We start from the raw sequence: 12788 nt of genomic DNA on the forward strand, positions 1-12788 counted from the left end.
AAGCGGTTCATCAAATGGACTGAAAAAAATGGTCTATGTATGTTGATGTGCACCCTTAGTAATTGAATCATTAACTTTCGTTTTGTCAAATGGGAATGTTTCTTTCCAGAACTGCACATCTCAAGAAACATATATCTTTTTACTCTCAAGATCATATATGCGATATCCCTTTTGCCCTAAAGGGTAGCCAACAAAGATTTCTGGTTTACTCCGAGAGGTAAACTTATCACGAGGCTTGTTGTTGACATGTTTGTAATAGAGGCATCCAAAATATCTGAGATGATCATATGACGGAGGTCTACCAAGCAATTTGTCATACAGAGTCTGATTGTTTATGACTAAGAGTGGCATGCAGTTGATTAAATATGCTGTAGTGAGTATGCATTCACCCCAAAAGGTGATGGAAAGGTTGGCTTGAAATCGAAGTGCTCGTGCTACTTTTAAAAGGTGGCGATATTTACGTTCCACCACATTATTTTGCTGAAGTGTGTTTGTGCAATTGGTTTGTCCTTCCATGCCATGCTCAAAATAATGATCCACCAAATCTTCATGCTTAAATTCCAAATCGTTGTTTGTTCGCAATATCTTGATTTGTGCATTGAATTGTGTCCTGACCCACTAGAAGAAATAAAGCAAGAGATTTTTAGTTTCTGATTTATGCTTCATAAGAAAAACCCATGTTGCTCGACTATAATCATCAACAATAATGACAACATAATGTGCTCCTGAAAAGGATGCGGTGTGATAGGGCCCCTAAGTATCACAATGGATTAAATCAAAGGCATGTACGCTTTTATTTCTACGAATTGGGAAAGGCAATCTAGTTTGTTTGGCTCTACAATAAGCATCGTAAAGAAAGTTGTCCTTTTCGATGCAGGTGAGAGATAAATTTAGAATTATTGAAAGACGATCCAAAGGAATGTGCCCCAATCGATGGTGCCACAGCAATGCATTATCTTTGCCTTTAGCCAAAAAAACCTTACCCACCCTCATTGGCTCCAAGTAGTATAATCCATTCCGCACTCTACCTACTCTAATTGGCTACTTCGAGAGTAAGTCTTGTATCACACAAAAATCAGGTCCAAAAATAAGTAGACAGTTTAAGTCACGAGTTATTTTGCTCACAAATAGCAAATTAAAACAAAAATCAAGCACGCCAAGAACTTTATCCATGGTTAAATTGGCCCCAAGATTCACTTAGCCCACAACATGTACTGGCACAATATTACCATTCGGAATTTGGATAGGTGGGATATTGGAATTTTTAAGCATGTTGAACAAACTATCAATTTGATGAGTGATATGATCTGTGGCTCCAGTACCAATTATCCACAAGTTGTTCTTGTCAGATGATTTACTAGAAAAATTTGTGTTGTGGACATTTGAGACCATGTTGACTGTTGGTCCAATATTAAAGTTGGACACATTTGTCTGTCGGCCCAATAAATTCATCAGTTGCTGGTATTGGGCCTATGTGAACCTAGGCACAGATGAATAAGGTCCGTGACCTGTGTATGCTTCTCCCTCATTTGCAAACGCACGAGTTTGCTTCCCAGCCACCATCATTGGCGTTTTTGTCCGATTTCTCTTGGGTTTCTGTGTCCTTTACCAATTTGGTGGGTAGCCCACAATCTTGTAACAAGAACACGAGTGTGCTCTGTTTTGTCACAGTGAGTGCAACGGGGATGTGTCTTTTCCCCTCCACGATGGTCTCACTAATCACATACCTTTTGCCCACTGCCATGCCTTGCATTGTCGATTGCTCGATTTCTCACCATCAAAGTAGCTCCTTTGGGCACTGTGGATCGTGATGCAACCACTACCAACTGCTTCTCCTTTGTGTTGCAATTGCATAATCCCGTCCAATAGTCGGCATGGGCTCCAAGCTAAGAATTTAGGAGGGCACGATTCTATAACTTTCGTCCAATCCCATTAGAAAGTCAAACACCTTTTTTCCCTCATGCATTTCCTGCATTTGTCTCGAGACAACATAAGTGCACTTTCCACAAGTGCAAACCGGTAAAGGTCGAAAGGTTTGTACTTTATTCTATAAAGCTTTCAATTTTTCGTATTAAGTAGAGATTGGGACCTTTTCCTGTTGCAAAAGCGTAATTGCTCGCTTGAGCTCATAAACTCTAGGTGCAATGCCTTAAATGAATCGTTCTTGGAGATCTGCCTATATTTCACTTGCATTTTTTATATGTACTACTTCTCCCTACAATTCTTTTGAAAGAGCATTAATTAGCCTAGATAGTACTATTGCATTACATTGTATCCAACTTTGTAAATCTGAGGAGTTGATTTCTGGCTTCGTAATCGATCCATCCACAAACCCTGCTTTGTTCTTGGATTGAAAAACATTCAAGAAACTACGCCTCCAAATGGAGTAATTATTCCTAGTTTCACTCAGTGGATATGTAACAAATATTAGATTAGAATGATATGAGGGATGAAAATAATAAGACGATTTGGTATCGACCATGGTACTGTTTAGTGTAGTCGTACCTATGGTGGATACCAAATTATCGTTACCCTTACTTACCCTTTCTCCAATCTTATCGGCCATTAGAGAATTTTAGCTTAGGTTGCCTGTAACCTTGCTCTGATACTCTAAAGAGTCTGAATACTTTCTTTAATGATTTATTTAATTAATATTCATCAATTTATATACAAGTCATAGCATCAATATAAAAAGAAAACAATCTGTATAATAATGTCCTATAATTATGAAAATTAAGAGAATTATATCATGAAATTATATTACTAAGTCAAGGAGTACCTATCATAATCTCCAACATATCTGTCATATTTGTTATGATCCTCAACATTTTTGTCATGATTTCCATTATCCTATAATATCTGTCATGATTCTTTAATATCTTTCATTAAAGCACATAAATAATTTTAATTTTTTTTAAAAAAATTTATGTGTTTTATTAAATTTAAATTATTAAGATCACAATTTTTTTGAGATTGTTTATTATTTTTTTTATAAAAAATTTATGAATATTTATTCTTTATGACGGGTTATCTAATTTGATTTCCAAAAGTTTAAAAAAAATAATAATTAATTTTTTTATTTTTTTTGATGTGTTAAATGGTTTAAATTAAAAAAATAAAAAAAAAATAATGACTAAATTTTAAAGTAAAAATTTGGATGCTCTCTAGTTCGTATTATTTTTGGATTTATTAATCGTTACTGTATTTGTTACGAGTAACTATGAAGTCCAACTTCCCGGACACTTAAATGGGAGAGACTTCGGAGGGTGAAACGTGGATGGATATGGAATGGACGATTTTGATGCAAAAGAAGATAAAAAATTGAACACGACAAACTACCATTGTTCAATTCCTTGCATTGGAGGCTCAACCAAACTCTTCCTTTTCTTCTTTGTTCATTTAAATAAAAAGAAGTTTAAAAAAAAAAATCAGCCAGATTCGCAAGACCATGCTCTCGCGGTTGCCATGGCATTCTCCTCCCTTTATCTCTGTAAGCTTCCTTCGCTTCATTTCCTTCATCCCTTTCTTGCTCTTGTACTGAATCTTAATTCAATTTCATGTATTCAAGCTAGAATTCTGTTTTTTCTTTTTCTTTTCTAGTTACTTCAGGCGAAGAAATGCTATTTAATTCAATTATTGTCTGCTTCATTGCTGCATATTTAATTCTCTTCCTTTTAAAGCCAATGAATACCCACATTTTATGTGACTATGTAATATAGAATTTCATCTTCAGTTTAACCTCTAAGGTCTATGAATAGCGTATCAATTTTCTGTCTAATATTACGGAAGAATGCTGTGAAAAACTTTATTCTAATTAAGCCAGAAGGTTAGCCTATGAGCGTAAATGATTGTTGATCCTGTCAGGTGGAGCTTAGCTAGTAACCTTATGACTCTGGCAATAAGCATCCGATAAGTCGATATGGGAGTGAGAAAGAAAAAACAAAATAGTAAGATACGTTTGAGCTATTTGATTGTAAGGCGCAACTTACATGTGGTGCTTGATGTCCACAACACCATGTCTTTTAGTACAGTCTTCCCCCACAACATTGTCCATGCTGGTGGTAACTAAAGCTGGGTTTTGAATTCATATTATTCTTAGCGCAGCAAATGACCGTTCTTAGTATACAAACTTGTGCATTTGAACTTGGCACCATTTACTGTGGTCCTTTATTATTGCATCATGTGATTGTTCACTATTTCTGATTGGAGCTCTTGATGCAATGTTGTTTATGTTCATTATGCAGGCTTCTACAAGCACAAGGGAGGTGCTTGGAAGTGTTTTGACAGGCAGGTGTTGTTGTAGTCTCTAGTCTTATGCATCATATAACATGTTGCCTTCATCGTTCTGTTAAGTGCAGCTTGCACAATTGACACCATATTCTTGCAAATGCATTTCTTCTTGTAGATATACTTCAATCAAGTGGCAATTTTCAACAATCAGTTAGCCAAGGAAGAAGGGTCATATCCTTTCATGGCTCTGTAAAATTTGTACAGACATCATGCCGGATATCTGTCCCTCGGGTTTCAGTAGGAAGAGAGACACAAGTGCCTTCAAAATTTTTGAAAGACAGGAAGATGGTTCCCAATGCAGATCCTCCTAGTATTGAAGACGTCAGTCGCTTGTATCAACTCTTTGATCAAAGGTGTTTCTAATATTTGCTTTTACAGATTTGGTTTCTTTATGTAGTCAGACAATCAGTAATATAATTCTTCTGAATGGACTAAATATTTGAAAGCTATTTCTTTTGTGCAGCACCAAGCTTGTGGTATTGACTGGAGCTGGAATCAGCACCGAATGTGGGATTCCTGATTATAGAAGGTTCTATCTCTTGTTTTCTTTATTTTGAGGATGGTCCCTAATGTTATTAATCTTATTTGTTTCAATAAGCAGTATTTCAAAAAACTCTAGCATCTGGCTTTGCCTTGGCTTCTGGCCTTCTATTTCTTATAAAATTTAAATTTTTTATATCTTTAACTTAGTAATTTTTTTGTTGATTATATTTATTTATTTTTTTAAAGTTTTACATGAAGGCATAGAAGTAGCAGGTAAAGTGTTGCAGATCATTGCTATTTATTCTTTAATTTCTCTTCATTCTATACTATACTCTTCCTCAGTGGCATTTCATTATGGCTGACAGATGTTCCTGTTGAATAGTTATTGTCTTTTAAGTGCTTACATTTTTCATTCACATTTAAGCACAGCATGCATGGCTTCCAACCATGAGAAATTGGATGAGTGTTCATTTGCGTGCACTAGATTTGTACAAATTGTACAGCACTTTGGATAATTGGCAATTGTTAGTAAGAAAAGAATTTTAATTGATGATGTAGCAAGAAAAGAAAAAAAAAGGTAGATAACAGATGGTTTTTTTACTGAACCAATTGAGGAGAGAAGTAACAGTAGCAAACAATGGTAGAAATCCTTTGCCAGGTTTTAAACCATAACTTTCAAATGCGGGTTTGAAATGTTTAGGTTTTAAACCAGAGTTAGACAAGTGCCCTAAAATACCCATACTTAAAGGAATGAGACACATTCAAAACCCCTTTTGAAAATTAAATAACTAGTAACTTATGTGAAGACCCAATTGTTCATCAATTGCCTCATTTTTGTTGTTCACATTGGTACATTTTTGTCCACAACTTTTCTTTTTGTTACTCATTTGGTTGTGCTCATAACAGTGTCAACCTCTAAACAGTAAATGACTCATATTCTTTTAATATCATTCACGCCAAAAATTCTCTCCAAATCTATTTTCTCTATTTCCTTCCTTTTCAAATGTCAATGTCTATCTATTTAATTTTCAATAATGGAATTCTTTTTTTTTTTGGCAGTCCAAATGGAGCTTATAGTTCTGGTTTCAAGCCAATTACCCATCAGGTGATCTGCAGGCATGTGCTGTGAAAGCTGGCTACTTTAGTACTGAACAAATAAACAGTAGAGTTTAGTTAATATGCTAATCAGAAAATGAATTGAAAATTTTTGAATTGAAGTTTTTTGAATTGAAGTTTTTTGATTAATTGTTTGCTTAAAATTAACTTCTTGTGTTTCACGCTTACAACTGATTTTACTTTGTGATGACACCAAGTGTTTCCTTCACTATTGAGTGCTGTAAGGACACAAAGAAGAATGGAACAATGAGAAATGAGAGTGGCTGTCTAGTCTAGAGCAAATACATTATAGGGAAAGTTCCATAGCTTGATATGATTCCTTGACATCTCAGAAGATTCTCTTTGATTGGTTTCAGATTTTATTATCAGAGAGACTACTGGAAAAGAGAGGAAATATTGTAAAGGATGTTTCCGTTCTCAGAACTTTCTATTTGTTTCTGTGGGTTGATAAACACAAGAAGGTTTTCTAGAAGTTTTACATCAGTCCATTTTGAAGGACATCGAATTTGATGTTTTGGACTTTTAGTGAAACACAGTTGTGAATATGTATTATCTCAGTATCTACCGACCCATCATTTTTCGTAGGTAGTATTTTTTTCCGGTCAATAGCATCATAGATGTCTGGACCATTCCCTCCTGCTAATTCTAACTAAGGTTTATATACATCATAACAATGTAACCATTATCCCACAGCATCAAAATTACTTGTCTTTTATAAAGAATAAAGATAAAAAAATTTCACTTCACATCGTAACAATTTTTTATTTTTTTTTTGCATTGTTGAATTTCCTTTGTCTAAAGAGGGGGGAATACATGCCATCTTATTTCGTTTTCAAAATCCCTCAAAAGAATAGTTTCCTGACATATTTCTCTGAATATGTCAATAATCTAAGTGTTGTTTACCAAATTTTAGCAATAATTCACTAACTATTAATTGTTTTTCTGTAAGTGTTTTTATAACCAATGTCTATAGTTATAACTTCTATCTTTAATTTTCTTTTAACAGGAGTTTGTACGTTCAAGTCATGCCCGCAGGCGGTATTGGGCAAGGAGCTATGCTGGATGGAGGCGGTTTACTGCAGCAAAACCTGGTGCTGCTCATGTTGCTTTGGCATCCCTAGAGAAAGCTGGCCGAATAAATTTTATGATAACACAGAATGTTGACAGGTAAACAACCGCTATTCTTTTATCTTTTATTCATAAGTGAGGTTAGTGGCACTAATTTATCAAGATGATGCTTCAGGCTGCATCATCGTGCTGGGAGCAACCCACTTGAATTGCATGGAACTGTTTATAGTGTGATTTGTTTAGATTGTGGTTTTTCCTTTTGTCGAAATTTATTTCAAGATGAAGTGAAGGCCCTTAATCCAAAGGTTAGTCTTGTACATTAATCACCCTGAAAAATGCCCCTCAATCCTCTTATTCTCATCATTATTAATATTGTAATACTCTGAACAAGTTTAGGAAATTCTCAATAATTGACCTCATATGCGTTGTTTTATTTACTGGATTTTGATTTTAAGTAATAAAAGTTCTGATTAAGTGAACTCATACATTATGGGTCTTGGACATAAAATTTAAAAAATGGAAGGAGCTAGATTTGTCACTATGGTCTACTTGCACAGTTTTCTGCAGCTGGTATCAAGTTAATTATGCTCGTAACATGGAGTCAGGTGACTCAACCAAAATGAGTGATCTTCAAGCTATTGTTTTTCACTTTTAATCCCCTCACAAGAAAGAAAAAAATGACAAAGATGGAAATGAGGAGGTGGAGTGGCAATGGCTAATTTGTAGGTTTGCAAATTTGATGGATCATACCGAAAGAGTAACTTCAAGACCACATAATTTAAAATCTTGATGCAATATTTATAAGGTGTTTGACAAACTTAGCTTGAAATCTGTTAAACTGAATATAAATTCTGGAAATAATTAATTTCTAAAAGTATTCTTGTTGGAATAAGGTTTGGATTTGGGGTGAGGCAGCTTACCTTGCTCATTATTTTCAGCTTATATTCATGCCACTGAAAATTATCTCTCCTTTGAAGCAAACATAATGAAGTATGAACACAGTCAGGTAATTCAATTTTTTTAGGTAATTTGTAGATGTAGAAATATCTAATGGTTTTTTTTTTCTTTTTTGTGATAATTACCTTCTTAATTCATGAAACTGAAAGTTGGACCAATACCATACTGCTTTATGGTCATCTACCTATAAGTAAAACATACAACTACTTAAATTGTGCCTTTTGGTTCCTTCTTTTTCTTTCTGTGCCGCAGGGGCAACATGCCTCTTTAGGGATTAAATAAGTTATTTTTACATGATTCATTAGAAGCTTGGTCTAGCTGGGCCAAACGAGATCCTGGCTGTGTTATTGTTGGGTTAATTGCATTGCAAGGCCCTAACCATTTGATAAGTTTCATTTAGTCCCCTAACCGTTCAATTGTTGCATTTATATCCCATATCTCTTTAAATTGTTCCAGTAATGTCTTATTGTCCAACAACTCTGTTAAAACAAATAGAAATATCCAAATTTCAGTAAGGCTGTATTCCATGACTGCACCTTCTGTCCATTTGTAACCAAACTATCTAACAGGAGGACTAAATTATAGCAATTTAAGAGGTTTGGAATATAAAATAAACAATTGAGAGGTTAGAGGTCAAAATGAAAATTTATAGTAAGGTTAAGGACCACTGGGGAAAATTTTACCTTTTTATTGTTTGTAACTGATTGGTATGATGCTATCTCCACATAGAATTCCTCAAGCCTTTGATTGACCTGGGTGCAAAGCCATTTTCTGTTTTCATTACTGGAACAGGCAATGATACTTGTTATTGCAGTGGGCAGCAGCAGTTGAAAGCTTGGACCATGGCAGCCCTGGATCAGATAAGAGCTTTGGCATGAAGCAAAGGCCTGATGGAGACATTGAGATTGATGAGAAATTCTGGGAGGAGGATTTCCACATTCCAACTTGCCAGAGATGCAAGGGGACCCTGAAACCTGATGTAAGATTCTTTGCTTTTACGAAACCTGATGTGTAACACATTGCTGTTATGAATAATCAACGTTTAAAGTGTTGTAACTGTGATGATTTCCTGTTTCCTGGACATACTTTTCTCTTTTCAGTATGGTGAGCAGAGAATATAATGAATATTATGAATTTGCTTTAATGTGCTGAGAGGGATTGTTCAATGTGTTTATAACTTCAGAGACATCATGAAACCATGAATGTAATCCTCAGGTGTGCATGATTATGAGGGTCTGGCTTATGTTTGTGGCACAATTATCAAGGAATCTAGTATATGCAAGTATTGGTTATATTTGTGACATGATTTTTATCAAGAAGTGCTAGAAAAAGCTTATATGTTGTAAAGCTATTGAGAACATAATGAATATTATGAATTTTCTTTAAAGTTCTGAGAGGAATTGTTTAAAATGTGTTTATAACTGCAAATACTTCATTAAACTATGAATGTAATCCTCGGGTGTGCAAGATTATATGGGTCTGGTATATGTTTGTGGCACAATTATCAAGCAGTCTAGTATATGCCAGTGCTGGTTATATTTGCGACATGATCGTTATGAAGAAGTGCTACAAAAAGTATATATGTTTTAAAGCTTTCGAGATGACCAAGTTATGCACAGTAGGCAAGTAAATCTTTTTTTTTTTTTTGGGGGGGGGTGGGGGGATGGGGTGGGGGGGGTTTGATGGTTTAAGCCTGGAATAGTCTCTTGACAGGCACAGCCTTGTCTGAAAAATGAATTATTTGCAGTAAGAATTGTGGTTTTTTTCAGAGCTAGATGAAATTTGGTTTCTAGTAATTACCCCACTTTTGGTACAAAGGACAAAAGTGAAAGGTCCAAAACTCATTTCGTTTTTTATCATTTTTGTTTCTATATATGACCATATACTGTTTCCTGCTTCATATAAATTCGAAGTCGTCCTTTTGATGGTGTAGTTTCTCGTACCTTTTCAATGGGAAGCATAAGTATAACGATCTAAAGGCAGCTTGAAAGTTCTTTAATTGAAAGGAAAACATGTCTCCTCAAAGGGTCTTGTTAATTTCAGTGGAGAGGATCATCTTCAGCTGCCCTTTAGCTTTCATCTCTTCAGCAAGTAGCAAGTAGTTTGATATATACTAAGATAGGATGTTTGTGCTATCATCTGAGTGCTGGAAATATTTTGGTATCTTTTGGATGTATTGCAGGCTAACTGATTTAATTAATATTCATTTTGAACCATTGCATAGGTATCATATCCATCATCATCTTCAAATACCTTTCTGTTTGATTATGGTTTTGATTTACTCTTTTGGATATGTTCTAATTGTTCGCGGAAACTATTCTTTTTCTGTTCTCAATTTTTGTTCATACTGACGTTGCCTTGGCCGTCTTGATGTTTGTTTTTGTAATTGTACATTCAAATGAAAATAAAAATGGATTTTTGTTGTGTAGTTGGGCCTACTAGTTTGAGATTAATTTGAGTTGAGTTGATTAGTTGTACATTTAAAATGAAAATAAAATACTAGGGCATTTTTTTGATGTTTCTGTTTTGTATTTCACCTTCAAGGTTGTATTCTTTGGAGACAATGTGCCCAAGGAAAAAGCTGATAAGGCCATGGAAGTTGCAAGAGAATGTGATGGTTTCCTTGTACTAGGATCATCTTTGATGACCATGTCTGCTTACCGGCTTGTCAGGTATATTGTGCTTGTAACATTTTACTTTGCACCCAAAGAACAAAAGTCAAGTTACTAATCAGCAATGTTTGTATGAAATCTTTGGTTCAGTTATAATTGGTTCTCTATTCTATTTATTTGAACATAATTTATTTAACACTAAGTTTTGGCTGATTGGCTGCCATGTACGTAATATATCACTTCAAAGTTTTCCTGCAAGAGCCAGTCGTCAAGTTTGTTACTTTTATTTTCTGGATTCTGATGTAGGAACTTTCCCCTGTTTTGAGTTATTCAAGGTCTATGGACGGTAAATAGTTTTTTATTTTAGAGGATTTAGTTTGCAGCTAATGGTCTTTGAGTTTCACAGGGCTGCTCACAAGGCAGGTGCTACCACTGCAATCGTGAATATCGGTACGACACGTGCTGATGATATTGTATCCTTGAAACTGAATGCACGACTGGGCGAGGTACTATCTTTAAAGTTAACTGTTGCTTAAGTATTGTGTGTAGCCCTTGCATATGTAGTTTCTCATGTTTATTCTCTAGCCTCTTTTTGACCCTTGCATGAGGTGCAATGCCACAGATTTTGCCAAGGGTGCTCAACACTGGCTCCCTCATTATCCCTGCCCTTGAGTAAAATGATTAGGGAAGGTAAATGAACTGTACTCTCTGACTTTTCAATATATTTAAGTCTATGATTATGTGAAAGAATTTCATAAAGGGCCAAGAGTGAGGGCACTTGTTAAAGTTTTATTTTTTTTGAAATATTTTTAATTCAATTCAGTGCTGTTATTCCGATGTATTGAATGATTTTTCCCCCTTATATAGGAATCTAAGCAAGTATCTCTAGAACACTAGTTAACGAAATCCTTTACAAAATTGCGATAATTTGGCTTGTCATTGCAGGATGGAGGCACACTTTTAAGCTTCTGAAACTCTAAGATGGAAGGGTTGAAAAATTAGGGTGGCAAATAAGTGGAATAGCATGCTTCTTCAATGCTAGTGCTACATAGAAATGTGTCAAATTATGCATACAGCAATGTTAGTGTTAGAAGAGGTATCGTCAAGCAACGAAGAATATAACTCTTGCTGGCTCCATTATTGCCAGTGTTCATTGGGGGAACCCTTTATGTATATGTATGTTAGTGACTTAGTGCATACATAATATTTTCTGCATAACGCATCATTGACTTCATTTGGTTAGCACTTCCACAAGCAAAAAGACATTTAATTATTTGTTTATTTTAAATTATTATTATGATATTTGTTTAATATTTGCTCACACTCATTAGTTTTTTTTTTTTTAAAAAGCATGAATGATTTATGGATCTGCTCTATGGTTGTCATTCCCGTACATTTATACTCTGAGAGGAGAAATTATATGGAAAATGTCTAACAATTTGGAAATACGAAATGAAGAATCTCATTAAATTTCAAAAGTTAAGGAATGTATGCTTGCTACATTTTTCTGGATAGAAAAAATATAGGTTAAATTCTGAATTTGATTTCTTTACTATCTCGAATCAGCATTTTTATTTTATAATTTTAATAAATTTAATTTTTATATATTTAAAAACAATTGATAACAATGTTAAACTTTTACAGTTAAATTCAACTGTATGGGTTTGTTGTTAAATGCAGCTTAGTTAATTACAAGTGTATTATGTGTATGATAGTAACAAATGAATTGAAAAATTAATACATAAAAAAAAATAATTAAGAAGGCCGAATAAATAAAATAAATAAAAGTTATAAACAAATAAAATAATTTTTAATGTTTTAAATATCAGGCCCGTTGCTTTGGTCATTTGTTTGCTTACAGCTCTTCTTGCCCTGCACAAGCGGCCGGACATGTTCAAGGGCCGGTTGCCAGATTTTTGCACAAGTTTTTAAAATTTCAAGTTAAAGAGTTAATTTCATCCGAATTGATTATATTATTATATTAACAAATAATATATTTATATTTATTTTGATTTATTAAATTATATTTAAAGCTTTTTAGAATATAAAATATTTTCAAAAAATTAAAATGTTAAATAAAATATTTTTATCAATTATTTTAATAATAAATTATTATGTAAATTAGCTGTCCTGGTTCCGCTCGAGTAGGTTCCAAGTATCAGCTCGGTTGAATACGACCCGACCCAGTCTAGCCCATCGACGTTTCTATAGCGGGAAGCTTGTAGCTTGAGTCGCGGCTCGCGGCTGTGGCGATATATATAT

At 34.4% G+C, this 12788-nt stretch overlaps 1 protein-coding gene across 2 annotated transcripts; it reads left to right on the forward strand.

Moving 5' to 3' along the window:
- Positions 1-3279: 3279 nt before the first annotated feature.
- On the forward strand, positions 3280-11892 carry SRT2 (sirtuin 2). Of its 2 annotated transcripts, none has more exons than XM_021419172.2 (12): positions 3280-3490; positions 4245-4287; positions 4406-4643; positions 4754-4819; positions 5833-5878; positions 6896-7056; positions 7133-7262; positions 8729-8893; positions 10459-10586; positions 10933-11032; positions 11112-11216; positions 11472-11892. In XM_021419172.2, exons 1-11 carry the CDS (start codon positions 3449-3451, stop codon positions 11196-11198), a joined length of 1206 nt encoding a protein of 401 aa, XP_021274847.1. In that variant the 5' UTR covers positions 3280-3448; the 3' UTR covers positions 11199-11216; positions 11472-11892. The 2 variants fall into 2 exon arrangements, with proteins under 2 accessions (XP_021274847.1, XP_021274848.1); XM_021419173.1 differs by having other exon boundaries at positions 3281-3490; positions 11149-11216; positions 11472-11889.
- The last annotated feature ends 896 nt before the right edge of the window (positions 11893-12788 follow it).

The sequence above is a fragment of the Theobroma umbraticum genome, unplaced genomic scaffold (assembly GCF_002168275.2).
Source record: "Theobroma umbraticum cultivar Fairchild unplaced genomic scaffold, ASM216827v3 scaffold_44.0, whole genome shotgun sequence".
Classification (NCBI taxonomy): Eukaryota; Viridiplantae; Streptophyta; class Magnoliopsida; order Malvales; family Malvaceae; genus Theobroma; species Theobroma umbraticum.